The sequence below is a fragment of the Onthophagus taurus genome, chromosome 2 (genome assembly GCF_036711975.1).
Source record: "Onthophagus taurus isolate NC chromosome 2, IU_Otau_3.0, whole genome shotgun sequence".
In the NCBI taxonomy this organism is placed as follows: domain Eukaryota; kingdom Metazoa; phylum Arthropoda; class Insecta; order Coleoptera; family Scarabaeidae; genus Onthophagus; species Onthophagus taurus.
Genome location: NC_091967.1, coordinates 22,985,959 through 23,003,829, shown reverse-complemented (window position 1 = coordinate 23,003,829; position 17,871 = coordinate 22,985,959). Strand labels below are relative to the sequence as shown.

The 17,871-nt window shown below is 33.5% G+C and overlaps 1 protein-coding gene across 1 annotated transcript in view; it reads right to left on the bottom strand.

Annotated features, from left to right (window-relative positions):
* LOC111413389 (blastoderm-specific gene 25D) overlaps positions 1-17,871 on the bottom strand; it is a 58,855-nt gene that overhangs the window by 5,865 nt on the left and 35,119 nt on the right. The window contains exons 3-4 of the mRNA XM_023044347.2: positions 11,819-12,063; positions 1,253-2,651 (exon numbers count right to left, since the gene is read on the bottom strand). Of these exons, the coding sequence (XP_022900115.2) occupies positions 1,253-2,651; positions 11,819-12,063 (1,644 nt within the window). The remainder of the gene's footprint in view (positions 1-1,252; positions 2,652-11,818; positions 12,064-17,871) is intronic.

Here is a 17,871-nt window from a genome sequence, read left to right as displayed (position 1 = left end):
TTTTATTAAAATTTTCCATAATTTTCTGTAATAAAATATTAAAAATATTTGTTTTAACTTCTTTTTTATTTTTTTAGAACTGATTTCGAACTTCTGAATGCTGCAGACAGTTTTTAGATGTGGGAGATATTAACCAGGATATTGAAATATCTTTAAGGACTGCAGCCACAGAACATTCTGTTGGATCAGGGCAAAGCTTCGTGAAATGCAGTTGAATGAAAAACTGTACAACAAACAAATGCAATTATAAGAAAAGCAAAGTACTCTGAAATTCTAAGTGCCACCAGAGTAAACCTTGCAAAAATAAGTAAATAAGGAAATTACAGATGAATATAAGTTGATCTAGTGATAGATGTGAAATTACTGATTAGTTAATAAATAACTTTAATGAATCATATTGACTATTTTATTTCTATTCCTTTATTCAGATTACTTTGAAAAGCTTATAGAAGATACAAACTAGGTGAAATTAGTTCAGACTAGGACGTACCAGTTTATCTTAAAGCATGGAAATTCTAACGAGGATAAGCCGATTCGACCTAGGCTAAACTGGTTTATCTCTTGGTAACAGGATGAACGAGTTTGGCCTAGGCTATACCGATTTGTCTTATCGCGTGAAGGGAGAAGTGGTATGGCCTAGGCGAAACTAGTTCATCCTAAAATCGTGCCGAGTTAGATAGACACATTAGTAGAACAAGGGTTTCGCAAGCGTGGAAGACTATTGGGACTGTCAGGAAAAATGTCAGCAAAATAATAACATGCAATTGACCAATATGAGTCAATGGAACATTACGAAAATACTAAACCAGGATCGTGTAGAATTCGACGTGTGTAACATACAGTACGCGTCAAAAGTAATCCCCCAATCAATTATTGGTTAATTAGTTTTTATGATATTTATAAATAAAAATTCGAGAAAAAATTTTTAATCTCCCAACCTCTTAGATTTCACGCAGGACAAGCAACCAGGTAAATAACGAGCGGTATGAATATCGGTACGCGGTCTTTCAATGACTGATTTTTACCTGATTGATTGTCCTGCAAGAAATCTAAGAGCTGGGCGTCTTCGAAAGTTGAGTGCGACGCATTTTTCTGGAATTTTTATTAATTAATATCAATAATGTATAGGATGTTCCAGGGGTCCAACAATTTTTATACTAAATTATTTGGGTAAAAAAAATAAAAATCAACGTATTTCGGCTCATGGTACTTATGACGCGTACTATTTTTTAAATAATGATTTATTACTTACGTTGTAGAACTTGATCGGCATGAAAATGTTGTTGTTTAATAAACATTTGCAACTGCCTACATCTTATTTCCAAATGATGTATCCTAGCGTTCATATTATGCAACGTATCCAACGGTACCACAACCCTATCATTAACACAATATTTCGCACCGTTTTCATTTTCATTTTGATGGTGTTGATGTGGTACATCTTGCGTTTTTTTGCTATAAAGTCTCTGACTCGCTTTATCGTGTTTTCTCATTCTTTTCGGCCGTAACGGCGCTGCAATTCTTTGCGAAGAAGATGAACGTGCCGGTTCTGTTGATGTCGATGGAAGGTCGTACATTGAAAGCGATTGTTTTACTTCGACATTTTCTTCTGAAAAATTGGTTTGTGTTTGGAATGATACCGTTGCTGGGAGTGAAGTTGTGGTATCCAAATTGTGGTGAATCATCATTGGTTCGGAGTTTTCTTGTTGATTCCAAACTGAAGTTGAAGAATTGTTTGGTGGTATTAAATTAATTGGGATTGAATCTTCTGATAATTGGGTTGATTTATCTTGAACTGATAAAGGATAAGGCATGGTGTTTGAGGAGAATAAGTTTGTGCATTCGACCACGTGGTTTGATAAATTGTATGATTTTGGTTCAATTTCGGTTTGAATCGAAATTGAAGTGAGTTCTTTTTCGTTTTTGACGACTTCTTCAAGTTTCTCTTTTAAGTCGGCTATTTCTCGATCTTTTTCATCCAGTTGGAATTCTGCCGAATCTTTATAATCTTCAAATTCTTGTTCTAAATCTGTAAATTGTTCTTCTAAATTTCTTTTTTCCTCGATTGGTGGTAATCTGTTTTTCTTCTCAACGAATTCCTCCTCGTATTCAGCGATTTTTCCAGTTAATTGATTCAAATGCTCGCTATATTGTATCTGTTCTTGTTCAAAAACCTTCCTTTCCTCTTCAAGCGTATTTTCCCAATACTTTTCACAATTAACGTATTCATTTTCGAGCTGTTGTAAACACTGTTGTAACTCCTCGCATTTACTCTTTAATGCTTCATTTTCTTCTTCGATTTTTTTAAGCCTTTCGTTCAACAATTGATCGTGTTGTGGATCGATTTCATTCGGTTGGAAATTTCGTTTATTATTAGGTTCCGTTTCAGTGGAGGCATCGTTCGTTTGTTTTTTAAAGGCTTCAAAATGCGTAATAATTTCGGGTGTCGACACTGATGAAGTAACAGGGCCGACATTCAATCCCGTCGATACAAGTCGTTCGAAATTATCGTTTATGCGTTTTACGTCTTCGTTGGCGGTATTTTTCAGGTACAATCGTTGAATGTCATCTTTTAGATCGATCAGAAGACGTTCGATATCGTCTGAATTGCCGGTCAGTTTTTTTACTTTGAGTAGTGCGGAATCCGATTCCTGAAAATGAAATATTTTTGATTATAATTTTCACATACTTATGTATTATTTTATACCATATACAGGTAATGAAACCTTAAAGATTAAACTTAACAATAACATTCACAACACATGATGTCATAAGTGAAAATGATTTGCTACGCAAAATAGACTTTAATCTTAATCGTAACCTGGTTGACCTTTTAGGAGCGATATCAGAACCGGATTGGAAACATTTGAGAATATTACGCTTTTTAAATGATTATTGATGGGTATTTGTAAGTGAAATAACCCATAGTTGTTTGGATTAAACATAATATAACTTTGATCCAACTAAAGTAGAGCAAAGTGTTGTCGAGGAAGAAAAGCAAAGCTGGTAGTAACACATGTTAGCGATAGAAATTCAAAAAAAAGAGTTCACTTTCCCAATTAATGTACAAGAATTTAGAAAACCAACATAGCAATTCAATTTCAACTTTCAAGAGTAAACTCCTCAACGCAAAGAATGATAACAACCTTGTTATAAAGAAATTAAAGAATCAATCAACAACTATAATACCAATAAAACAAGTAATCCATCATCGACATATGAATACTTATATCCATCTTTTCCTCGACTTTTAAATTCACTCAACACAACTTTCCTTTTACAACGTACACTAAAACTTCAATTAAGCTTAATTATTGTTACATACCCGATTAGAAAAGACGTTTAAATAAGAGAGTAACATAATAGCGTCTTCCATCATTACCACTCTATAAGAGCACAGACGGTAAACTGTGGCTCAAGTTGTTGTCGAAGCGAAATGGGAGAGTCACTTGAGTCGGTGTAGAATAAATCACATTTCAATAATCGGACTTGGTCGACAAGGGCGTAAAAAATTACAAGATGCGTAGGTGATGGAGATAATTAAGAGACTGTTTCCGGGATGGGTTTAAAGTGAAAACATTATGAAACCATTTTGACGTACTCCTTAGAGATTGAGAAATCTAGTACAAAAAGAAAATAAAATATCGGTTGTGATGCAGCATATTCATGAGATGTTAATACATCACAATACGCTATGTAGATAAAAAGGAACGGTTTTAATTTACATGTTTTTTTAAGGAGTGGGATTGAAAAGTTATTTGTTGGTGAAACCAAAGTTTCTTTTTTTGTTTAATCATTTACGTTCGACGAACATTATTGTTGAATTGTTTCTATTGTCCAAAGTAAAACATATTACTTGAAAGGTAATGACTATAAAAAATAATAACAAAAAAACTTTATAAATGTATTAAAATATTAGTTCATTTTTGTACCTAGGTGTTTATTATCATGGATGTAGCCGAAACTTGTTGACTAACTATCAACAAAGTTGTAATAAAGATTTTAATTAATAACCACAGGTATTAGTAATGAACAGTCACAGAATAGACAGAGTAGCAAGGAAAAGTAGTAACATAAACGTAGAATCAATCACTGGAGGATGATTCAGCCTAGTATCTATACCAGCGACTACTTCAGGTATAAATGTTGACGAGCAGAATATAGGATCACGACGACACTGAAACAGCATCAGAAAACTATACGCTCAAGTATGATTAAAACAGCAGAGAAAACATTATGGAGAAGAGTCACATCAGGAAATGCAAGACTCAACACAAAGCCTTGGTTTACTTAAGAATTGAAGGACCTAGCTATGGAAAAATGAAAATTCTGTTTACAGAATAAATCAGTTGCAATAACATATGAAGAATACAATGTAGTGAGAAACAGAATAAACCAGAAAAAGCCAGTAACGTGTTCATACAGACCATAAAGATAAATGCGGATGATTAACAAAAATACTTCAAAAAACTGTACGAAGTGATGCAGAAAACGAAGAAAACCAAGAAACTTCTCAAGCAGATGTACTCAACATGGATGCTATTAGAAGAAATAACAGCAACTGGGATCCGCGAACAACAGGGATTCAGAAAAAAACAAGTCAACTGTAGATGCAATCCTCGTTATCCGACAAATAATTGAGAACGCCATAAAGTTGGAGCCTTGCTAGAGAAACGACGCATACAACCGAATATTGTACGCACTCATGTAAGAACAGAGGAGTGACTCACGATAGGTATACCTAATGCAACGGAAGTGATGTAGAAAGATAGCCTCAGCTCTTTCAATCTAGTAATGATCGAAATAAATGAAGAAACGAGGCGTGGTAAGCAGTATGATAAGCAGCCGATGCAGTCTTGATGTCTGAAAACAAAGATAGCGTCCAAAGAATGAATAAATTCGAGAAGCTGGCAAAGAAGTATACTGTGGAAACCTTAGTGCAGAAAGAGCAATCCACAAAAATTGCATTATTAGAATCAATAAAGACCTGAAAGAATAAGAGCAACGATGGTATCGGGGTGGCTCGTTGATGCAATATGGAGAAAACTAAAAATAAGGTGAGGATCCATAATACGATGGTAAGACCGGCGATGATATATGGCATTAAAACAAGGACGGAAAACACCATAACCAATAGGCTTCTCAGAACTACAGAGTTGTAAACCCATGGAGCAATTGCTGGGTAATATTTCCTTTGCCCGCATAAGAAGCGAAGACATCATAGAAACATTGGTGCAGAACATAGTCAGGCGCGCTGTATACGATTAGGATGGAGAGATCGCGTCGGAAGATTTCCATAACAGAAATTGCAAAATTCTTGGATATTCCCCGAAAAGATGGTGCAAAAGTTGGAGTTCAACATTCGGAGTTCACATTGTGCGAACAGAGAGTAAATTAGGAATGATAACTAGTACAAAAAAAGATTTAGATGGAACAATTCAGATCGAAGTTAGTAAACAAAAGAAGAAGTGAAACGTGAAATGACAACCGCCAACATGTTGACAGAAAAATAACTTTTTCTGTTTCTTGTAATGGCATGAAACAACCTTACACATAGTAGCTTTGCTATCAATGAAAAAGTGTACAGGTGTAAATCTTAGACTATAATATGTTGTGTTTGGTTTAAACCAACTATCTTGATTTAATCTATTTTAAATGTCTGTGAAATGCGTTATGACAAACACCATTTTTAATCGAGAGCTTTAGTTTAACCTTTAGTCTTCAAAATTTAAACTGCTGTGTGTCAAAATCAATCACTTCAAATCCTTGATAAAAACAAACTTAGTATCTCTTTAAACATCACATTAATAATATTCTTAGGAATTGATAATAATAATGTACGTGGTTTTTCGAAATATTAGCCCCTTGTGAGAGTGGATAGGTAGCTACCTATATAAATCACTTCCATTGAAAACAAATAAGATCCTGTTCGTACAACGCTGCATCCTTATACAGGATGATGATTTTCAACCTATGCGCATAAACTTGGGATTTATTCCTTGAGACAAATAATGGGTAATAGGTGAAAAAAAATTATAGGAAAAGATTTTTAATTTCATAGATATCCGATATATACGGTGATATCTAGATGAGGTGCTTCCTGGAAGGCTATTGGGGTCACTTAAAAAGCATTGCGAAATCAGATACAAACTACTGCCGAGACAATCCACCAACACCCTGGTTTAGGCCACCGGTTTATATCATCTCTAAAGCGTACAGTATTTGCTTCCAGAAATTATCTTACACAGCAACATCAAATTAACGCATCTGTTTAGAACTGATACCACCATACTTATTTCATCTTCTGCAAAAAATTTGTACATACATTTGAGTGTGTCGTTTGCTCACGTCCTTCTGATTGCTAGTGTTGCATATACAAATGATGCATGGCGAAATTTACTAACGAGATAAAGAATGACATGTACGGATCACACAATATTGAGGAAAATATTGAGAGCATCAAAAAGAATCAGATAGAACTCCGGCGAGAAAACATTAGGCGGCCTTTCTTCAACGTTCGACAAAGTAAGGATAAAAGAATTAGAACAGGGCAAACATTACAAGGAATGTAATGTAAAACACTATGAATGATTACAAAATTAAGATTAAGTGCTATGCAGATGATGCTGTCCTCTTGGCTGATACTGAGGATGGCATACAGTGGTTAACACAGGCATTTAACATTGCAGCTAATGAAGTGGATACTAAGGAAGTTAATACTGAGCAAGGATTGCGAAATCAGATATAAACTGCTGCCGAGACAATCTGCCAACACCTTGGTTTAGGCCGCGCTAGTGGGATATCGTAATATTGGAAACAACTTGGAAGACTAGCTTTGAGGTCATTTTAAAATCTTATATGTATTCTTGATTTGAAAGTAAATTTTATGGATATCTAGGAAACTAAACAAATTTTGCTACAATTTTTTTCACCTGTTATTGATTATTTGTCATGAGGAATAAATCCCCATTATATGATTATGTTTTGTTTCTTTTATATCTCGTAATCTGAACTTCACCAATTCATCAATTTATCAATTTTATTTTAATATTTTTTTTATATAGTTTACTTACTTTATTAGTTTTTTTATTTTTTGCAATTTTGTTATTGGTCACTAAAGGAATTTATTACTATTATTATTAAATATAAATCCTACAATTTTTGTTAATGAAGTAATGTTGCAATGGGTGAAGCAGAAGAAGTGTAATAAACTTTCAAGGGCAGGTGTTGAATTTTAATCAAGATTCTGTCCCCAGGGAGAGTGAACAATTATAGGCACAATAAGTGCAGGTAATGTTCAAAAAAGGTTCTGGCAGCATAGTCTTGTCAAAATCCAGTATATTTTGAGCGAAAGTGGACAACTACGGGAAGCATTTCCGAACATATGTTTATATGTAATCTATTATATTAATAACGAATGTAAATCCTACAAGTTTTATTAAACAGGTATCATGTGATAAGATGATTCAGAACAAGTGCGGGAAATGTTCAAAAAAATGTGTGCTGGATTTCAACAAGATTCCGTTCCCAGTGAAAGTAGACAACTACAGGAAGAATTTCCGGGGATGATATCTATTATGTCAATAACCAATGTAAATCATACAAGTTTTATTAAACAGGTAGTGATGTGATGATTCATGATTCAGAAGATGTGCGGGAAACTTTTAAGAAAAGATAAGCTGGGTTTCAACAAGATTCTTCTTCCAGCGAAAGTCGACAACTAGGGTAAAACGCCAGTAATTGACCGTTGGTCAGTGTTTGACCGTTTTTGTAAAAAAATGTGAAAAATAAGGATCCAAGGAATATCTAAAAAAATATAAATATATCCATAAATAGCCACCAGTCTCCTCTTCACCCCCTAGTACACAAAAAGTCCACAACCATACCGTTCTTAAGTTTTTGTTGTTTCATTTCGCGCTAACTGCCGGCCTATTCGCATCGTGCTAAAAAGCGTAATTTTTATGTTTAGAAATTCGCCCAAACAGGGTATTACTATTCAGCCGTACTTGCATGTATGATGTTTTTTTTTTGTTTGCCAGTGATCTAATAATGTTTTCTATTGGTTATATTAAAAAAATACCGCTTTAATTAATTGTTTGTTGAAATAACGCCGGTCAATGACTGGTAGTTCTAAATTTAATTAAAAATTAGTGTTTGACCAAACGGTCAATTACTAAACGAATTGGTTGTTTTATAATCTCACAAGGATTTATATTTGATTACTAAAATGGAAAAATGTGTAATACCTGTTTTTAAAACTTATATCTTCCCGTTTAAGTTGTTTAGTATTTGACCAAAACTTTTATACTTTAAAAGTGAGATACAATCAGTTTAAATATGCGGTCAATTACTGGTTCCTCTTTTGGTCATTTATAGGACACACTCAAAACTGAGCTTTTTAATCGATTTTAAATGTTATAAATATTTAAACGTAATATAAATGTAAATGTTTGATTCTTTTCTATTTTTTTAAACCTTTTTTATAACAATAAAAGTAATTGACGCAGTAATGAGTCTGTAAAATTAAAAGGATAAAAGGTTGGTCAAACGCTGACTCTTATAGTGGTCAATTATAAAAAAATCGAAAATCTATATAGAAAATTTAGCAAATATGAATCAGGTTAACATTTCTTCAGTACCAATATGATAACGAAGCCTAAGATTAAAAATAGTGAAGAACATCTTCAAAAGACTTTCGATGTAAGAAGTAGGGGTTTATCTTATGAAAAAGCAGCCAAGATATTTAACGTTCCAAAGTAAAATCTTATTTATAAAGAAAAAGGAAAAACACCAGTGCAAAGGAAAATGGGCCCAAGAGCATTTTTAAATTCTGATAAAGAAAAACTGCTAGTTGAATGGTTGTTTCATTTAGCAGATAAGGGTTTTCGTGTCTCAAAAACCAAGTTGGAAAACTCAAAATTTGCTCCATTTTTCATTCAAAAGATGTTCTTAAAGAGTCAAAAAATATAAACATTTTTTTGTGAACAAAATAGTATGAAAAAATAATGAAAATGAATATTATATTAAGAGTCGGTCTAACATTGGCGGTTTTAAGCTCAAAGACTAGATATTATTGGTCAAGTAATGTAACCAAAGTGGTCAAACACTAAATGCGAAATACTGGTTTACTTTTTAATTTTTAAAAAATATTACTTCATGATGTTATATTTTATATGTAGGGTAAGTAACTTTAAATGAATCAGATGTGTATTTGATCATATTTTGATCATTTTATGTAAAGGCAGAGGGATCTACAAGAAAAATAATATGGCTCGGTCATACACTGACATTAAAAAATCCTTAACAGGTCAAACACTGGTGCGTTTACCCTACAGGAAGCAGGAAGGAATTTAAGTAAGATTCTGCCCCAAGGAGATTTCAATTAAAATTTAGGTGGACAAAAATATATTCTTTATCTTATAAAGGCAGTGTAGTCTTATTTGTAGTTGCCTTCTTTAAAAGTGATACTTTTCTCAGTTCTAATCTTCTATATTATATTATAGATAAGTCTCTTAACAGAATTTGACAAATGATTAAAAAATGAATTTGAATTTTTTCGTTTAAAATATAATTTATATCGTGGAAGTGACGATGATTTTTTACTTAACGTGTTATTTAAGGTGCAGAACAACCAGTTAGTATTAAAGTAAATACTTCTAATGAATCAAGGCAGATACATTAATAATGGTAGAAATTTCTAGTTTACCAACGCAGCGGAAGGTAAACTTAAGTGCGCGGAATAAAAGAAAGCATTACAATAGATCCTACCTAATGCCTACCATAATTATGATACTATAATGGTTTCGTGAATGCAACCTTTCATTTTTTACCCTCCTTCCATAAAAATCCATTACAAGTAATATTTTAACATTATTTTTACAAGATTTTTCTTATAGGACATTAAAGCGCACCACGGCACGATATAAGGTAATTGCAATTTTTTCATACATAATAGTTCACATTTACTCAGCACAACATGACGTAGCAAAATTTTATTCCTATTGATGACATTCTTTTCAGCGTATGGTATGGTATCGCACTTTCCTTAACTAAAAGACATACACATTGCCATGTTATTAATCATAAAAAAAAATTATATCATTAGCAACCGTTTAAAAAGTTCTGCTTCGTCATGCACCAAACAAGTATAATTCTTACTTCTTTTATGTTTTTAATATTGAAGATACCCTCTTGTTAGGAGAAATACATTGTCCGAAGACAACAAAGAGCTTTCTCAATCATGCTTATTTAGAACATTTCAGTTTAGTTTTTCAAATTGCTACCATAAAGAGAGTGTTAGATGAATGTGTTCTAAAACTTTAAAAACTTGTTCACATATCTATAGTAGGGTAAAGTAAAAGTGGGTTGCATTTTCTATGAATATAGAGTGCATAAAATTTTGTTATGCATTCACCTCACACTCGATATATTACATTATTTATATTAAAATATCTAAAGAATCGACCGAATACGATTTATGGACTATTTAAACGAAAATACCGGTATTAATAAAGAAGATATGAGTGAAAAAAGATATAAAGGTATCTTAACGGAGGTGATGTTAAAAAATAAGGGACTTTTAAAGATGATATGTTTCCTCTGCATTACTTCTACGAAACATTAATGAATATTACGGGAAATTCACGGGAAAATCCTGTCCTCAAGATCGAAACACGATAATGAACAAAAACGTATGTGGGGTGGATACGATTTATAAACATGCGATATAAAATACGGTTACTTAATTACACATAAAAATAAGACTTGTATTGCATTTGCGTTCTATTTCAAACGCATTGCTTCCATTTAATTAGCGAGAAAACGCAAATTTGAACAAACTACACGAATCGGCCAATCCCTAGGTGATCATTAAGAAGTTTACCGGTTTTGTCATGCTATGCGGGCGTAATAATAAGAACAAGAATTTCCGTTATTTTAGTTGATTAGCACCATTTAATTTACGTACATCCTAACAAAAAAATAGACAATACAAATTTTATTAAATTTCCTTAAAACTTCAATAATACGTTTTAATGCCAAACAACGCGGATGTATATAATCAAAACCAGCATTATTATAGCACGCAGACATCCAGCGGTAATGGTAACAATAACAGAAATACTAGTGGGGTTGTTATCGTCGAAAGGTTGTTGACACTGCCTCAGGGTGGTTTTTGTAGGTATATGGCACAGTTGGACAATCGCTGCGGTGCCATCTAAATCAATAAAACGGAATTTGTGGAGGTGAATTCGTGGGAACGAAATGATTTTTTAATAAGCAGCGTGTATACTTACCACACATTCATTAAGGTTTTAATCTAATTAAAAAAATCATTTTGAAAATCATGCACAAAAACACAAAAAAAACTAGTTCTTATTTAGCTTCTCTATAAAATGAATGGGATAAAATCAAACAAAAAAAGACGAAATGATATTCAATAAATTTATTCAACATTCTTTTTGTTAGTTTGTACAATTTAAAAACAAGAAATTAAAGCATAACAATTTTATAGAGAAGCCAAAGGAACGAAAGCTACAAATGCGGGACTACATTAAATAATAAAGTCTAAGAAGCAGCAAAGCAAATTAATGCGCATCAATTAGATAAAAAAATCAACACCTACAAAACAAAAATTAAGTCAGATCTCGATGTTTATCTTTAGCTTCTCTACCTTTCAAGAAATTTCGTCAATTTAAGTCAATTAATAAAAAAAAACAAACATTGAACTAATGAGACCAGCACAAAATGTTCACAATACTTGCAATTAGGCTTAAATAAGAGGGTTGCTACAAGCTTAAGAAGAAGACCGACTACTCACCGATTCAGACGCGAAATGCGATGGTAAAGGAATCGAATTTTCTAAAAGAACCTGCTCCAAAGCGTCGACTTTGGCTTGAAGCCTCATAACCAAGTCGTCAGTTTCGTTGCTGGTATTCGATAAAGACGAATCGAGACAATCAAGTTCCGTTTCGAAGCCGGATTCGCTGGAGGTGAATGGTAGTTCCAAGATATCTTTGTTTTTTTGGAATTTTCGTACTTTTCCTAATCTTGGACTTGTATCGCCTAAAAACAAAAAAAAAGATATCGTTAATTTAACAATAAACAAGTTGAAATATGTTAATGTTTCAATTCATGATAGTTCACAAGTCAAGGATTTATACTAACCGAGCTGGAAAAGGATTATGCGGCAAACAATAGCGTATGCCGTCAATATATTGCAAGGTAAAGTGAAAAATGTGATGGCCATATTTAGTTATAGACAATGCGGCTATTAACGGTGTGTGAAAGCTGTTTCTATGACCTTGAAATTATGAAATTTTTAAAAATATAAATAAAGATTCGCTCAATAATTATAGAGTATAATAGAATATAATTTGTTCTCTAATTCATTTCATTACCATTAGCTGTTTAAGATCTTAATAATCACTCAATTTGCCACATTACTCATCGCTATTTTAAAATATTACCAGAGATATAGATTAGTTCTGAATGACTTCAACCTCAATTTTAATACTCTATTCATCGAGAAGATACCGTTACATTAATTAATGGTAACATTGTAACTGAAATAAGATATATTCAAAATAATAAAAAGTGATATAGCTGATTGAGAGAAAATGTTAATAATAAATTATCGTAGTTTCTTGGGCGTTAAAGTGCCAGAAGGTTTGAATTCCGATCCGCTCTCGAATATCGTTAGATAGTAATCTTTAATAGGGAGCGCGCAATTGAATGAAGAGAGAATCAAAAGCACCCGCGGTAATAGCATAACGACCGGATTAGATTAAAGTGGAGTATAAACTGGGTGGGCGTATTTCGTTTAATTATCGCCAAGCTCAGAGAGCGTAGAAAATTGAAAAAGAAAAATCGCGTCAAGAAGAAATACGGGCTGCTGTTCAACGGTTTATCTTAAAAGGGGTTAGGAGTGGCACCGTCTACTATTTCACGGCGAAGATTATTGCGTCCAGCTGTGTAATTATCGATTACTGTTGCGTATGCGAGAGGACCATTGAAAATTTCTTAATGGATTTATGGCCCAACTAGAACCGGTAATTTAATCTCGATTTATTGTTATTAACATAGATGCTATATATTTAAACCGGGACGGAACTATTCATGTTTTCCATTTAATATTATCATGCTGTTGTATTGAAATATTAAATCGAATTAGCTTTTAAGGCATACTCTTATTTATAGATTGTTAATTATTGTAAATCGATCGTTTCTATTTCAATTAATTATATAGGAGTTAGTATACAATTGAAGCTTAAGACAAATAAAATCCGAATTAACGTCATTATTTAGTATGTGCAAGTTTCATCTATGTATATCTACGATATATATCGATTTTCAGGTCTGGTGATTGCAGTAATGGTATTAATTAACCAAAATATACGAGAAGCTTTTGTCAGAAATTTAACGTGGTCTAAAGACGATGTGGTCTCTAATTAAGATTGAAGAGACCATGTCATGAGAATGTCAGAATATACTTTGCGAAAAGTCTAGAGAGAAGGAAACCACACGACCAGACCTCCTGGATGCAGTATCTGACGTATTGAACCGGGCCGAGCCCTATTATAAATGAAAGATGAAGGTCAATATGTCTTTCTCCAGCAAGGACATAATTGGAGATACGTTAAATCGGACGGTTTTTCATCTTCGACAAACCATTTTCAACGCCAGTGAATTCCTGAACGACATGGTCTCTTCAATTTCTTCGTCTGCCGCGCACCCATCTGACTATGTCCTATACTGCAGCAATCCATATTTTTTCCTGATTTCTCCTTTCAGGCCTTTATTGCTGGTGATGTTCACTCTGAGATCTCATGGCCTGATCTATTGCTCTGTTTCCACACGTTTGCAATGAACGCTTTAATCCATGATAATTTATCATCGTCATCACATGTTTTTATATGGTATGAAGCTGATTCGGGCAGAAATAAAGAAGACATAATTAGTACATTTTATTCATATAGTATTTATTGTTAACGCAATAAGAATTCATTTAAAGAAACAACAAAATGGAAATTTTAATGATTCCTGATTGGCAGTTCAAAATGATAACAAAAGACAGTAATAGTTGAAGAGATGATGTACACCGACTTATCATTAGGTTGATTATTGTCTCACAGTCAAACTAGATACATTAAGGCTTTGCGCATTAAGACTAAGAGGAAAATGAAGAGAACATTAAAGATCTATTGTATGAAGAGATCGACACGGATACCGATGCTGTCAAAATTGGAAAAGAGCCTCAATTACAAGGAACACTTAGTATATGCAAAGGTTAACGAAAGGATAGTAACACCGTTAATATGATCGACCATGTAATCATTAATGCGAGAGACCAATTAGACGTTATAAATATTTAAAGTAGACGTGAGCAAATGCCAATTCCGACCACTATCTTGTGGAATGTAAAATAAGAAGCTCGCACGTCAAAAAAGAAAACAAGCGCAAAGAAACATACAGCAACTTAAAGAACTAAATGGAAACACGCTTTAAAAAGAAAATATAACAGAAACACACTCAATACAAAGAAAGCAGCATAGATGAGAAATGGGAATCATTTAAAAGAGATTGACTAGAAACGGGGGGAGAGGAACTAAAGTCGGAAGAAAATGGTTTGACGCAGATTGTGCAAACATAACTGAACGGAAAAATGATGCGTATAGGAAAATGCAATAAAAGCCTATCAGAAAGCAGAAAATTCTTCTTCTATCAAAAAATAAATAGTAGTCGAAGGTAATTTCAACCAACAACAATGTGTGGCGATGAAGACAAGATAATGCAACATCATGGGTGGATGGAATACTATAGAAGTGAATTGGAAGATGAGAGTAATAGCGTCCCACTAGACCTAACGGACTTAAGGAAAAGATAACCACCCACACCCAATGAAGTTAATGGCAATAAATAAAATGAGAAACAACAAAACTACGGAACCGGGTAGAGTGAATACTGAATTAATCAAGGAAGGAGGAGATAAGGCGGAACAGGCATCACTAGTAAAAAATATATAGGAAAGAATGTAGCTCCCTCAAGCGTGGAATCTAGAATTGATATTATCGATACATAAACCATCTCCAATGTGCTAATTACAGAACCATCACACAACCACGAACTCTTCATATAAATTGAAGCTATACGCGGAATGGGTTTTAGGCAACTATCAGGTCGGTTTTTTCAACCTAAATCAAACACTGGCCAAATATTTTTATCCTTAGGCAAATACTTGAAGGACAAGAAAATATGACATAGAAACGCACCATTTATTTCTTGACTATAAAAACGTCTATGATTGTATCTCTAGGGTACATCTAATCAAAATAAATGCAAATCTCAAGATACGCACCCACCTTATTTCATTAATTAAAGAAACACTAAAGGTGGAAAGTGTGATTAGGGTACAGAATCAAACAACGCAACCATCAAACATAAATAAGGGCCTGCGACATGGTCGAAAAGGAAAGTCATCAAGACTGTCAAGCGTCTATCTAGATCTTGGCCTTCGCAGACGACGCACACTGGTTCAAACTGTTATTTTAGCTGGACAAAATGCACGAAAGTGTTTTCTTATAAAGTGGTATGTAACAATTGCAAACTACTTTTTATTGTCTCTATAAATTGACAATTGACAGGAATCTGCTCGTTTGTTCGGGGTTGTTTGGGAATCGTAGGTAGAAAAGGGTCTACTGCAGCCTATTAAATCGTAACATTTAATAGGCATTTGTTTCAGGAAGAGACATTATCGCAACATTTGTTTCAGCCACTGCAGTTCTATGTTTCGAAAATTTCATCTAAAGGTATGTAAAGTATCTTGCAGTAACTAAATGCACTTTTTTAAAATATTATTACGACAATGTCATTAAGAAACAAATGATGTAATAATGTAAATTTTACGTATAATTGTCAGACTTTAGTCAAGCTAATTTAAAATTCTCCGTATTCCTCCAACTTTTTCTAAAAATGATTGGTTAGAGTAATTATTCAAGAGTTTAAATAATAATATTTGCAACTATATCTCACCAACTTTATATATTATTGCAGTTTCTACAATAGACGACGCACTCACTAGAAGAGCTTTATTCGACGCGTGGCGAAGTGAACTAAACGTTTCCAATAGAAACTATAGTGTCTACAGTTATACAATAAACAAATTAACACATCTTGCGCCTAAAATCGTATTGCGCGGATTCCACATCTTTAGCGGGAAGCGACTAAACTCGTTTTGCATGGTAGACTTTGACGGCAAAGTGCCCGCGCAAGATGTGTTGCGGATATGTGCTAAATGTGACTGACAGTTATTGTGTGCAGGACAAAGTACATACAAGAGAAAATGTATAGGACGGATATGGAAAATGAACAACATGATGATGCATTCTTGTTCGTAATTTCATTGGTTCCGCTTCAATTGAAACATAATGAAGCAATAAAATGGGAAAATCCACGCCCTTCACCAACACGCTATTGTCGCCTAATAAAGTTATTGTTTCAGGAAGAGACTGCAGAACTAACTCGAACAGAATTTAGTAAAGTAGAAACAGAAATAAAAGTTCTTTCTCCGACACATATTATAAATGAAGGCAACGACATATTCGTGGATCACAAAATGATGATGACAATGATAGACGGAAAAGTCTGCAGTGTTATTGCACAAGAGTCATTTCAAAAGTTATATCTGCGGTGTAACACCTAAAGAAATGAATAACTTGGCTAGACACGCATCAACGTCAGTTGATGAAGGGACATTCGATTTTGGGTTATAAAGTCTTCACGCGTGGATAAGATGCTTCGAAGGTCTGCTGCACACAACCGAAAGGCAGATTGAAACGCTGTCTAAGAGCAGCTAATTGTTAGTTTTCATGCTGCAAGAGACAAAATATTAAAGCATTATAGTAAAACTAATTAGATTTATGCTGCAGTTTTAATTCTCAATTCGCAGCATAAGATAGAAGTTTGTGATATGACAAGATGAAGCCAAGAATTAAAAGAGACTTCGATTCAGAAATTTGAAGATGTATACAAAGCCTATTTCCATCAATCAGAATCATCTTTGGATATGGAAAAAAAATTAACAATAAACTGCAGCACCGCAATCGATAACGAGCAGTTTAATGCACAAAGGGACCGAAATCGGATAACCACGCGAGTTGAAACAATAGTAGTAGAACGCTTGCCTAGAATGAGCCCCCCGACATTGTTTTCTCTCTATCGGAGATGTCGACAGCCTTGGAACAAATGTGTTTAGCAGCACCTTTACAAATTGTCCGGCTTCGATTGTGTTGGGAGTACTACCACGCCCTCAACGCGAACCAACTAGCCGTATAAACAATGATTGATTGTATTTCGTCATCAACTTTTAGTTCCAAATATAAACCAATTTTTAAGTGTAACTTTTCATTATGTTTGTAAATAGAGATTTTCTAACACTATGATTTTTTATTGTTTTACTTTGGTTTAAATGTAGTTTTCTATTTTGAGATTATAGAAGAGGTGCAAGTCATGAAATGTGAAAGTTTCTTCGATTTAATTCTACTACGCCGAACACAACTAAAGATAATTAAACCAACCATGTAGCGATACGGTATTATTATAATTATCATCAATTAATGTTTATTATTATCTATAGATTATTACATGACAGCACAAAATTATAGAAAATATATGATTTATATAACACTAAACTCCAATTTATTTTTTAAACATTCCTTTTAAAATGTAATAACAAATTAAATAAATATAGTGGATGCCTAAAATGTTATGCATGTTCTAAAAAAAAAATTAATACTCACTACACGTAGTATATTTGGCCGGGGAATACATCGTTGCACGCACCAAACTATACAACATATTTAAAGCAAGATACTG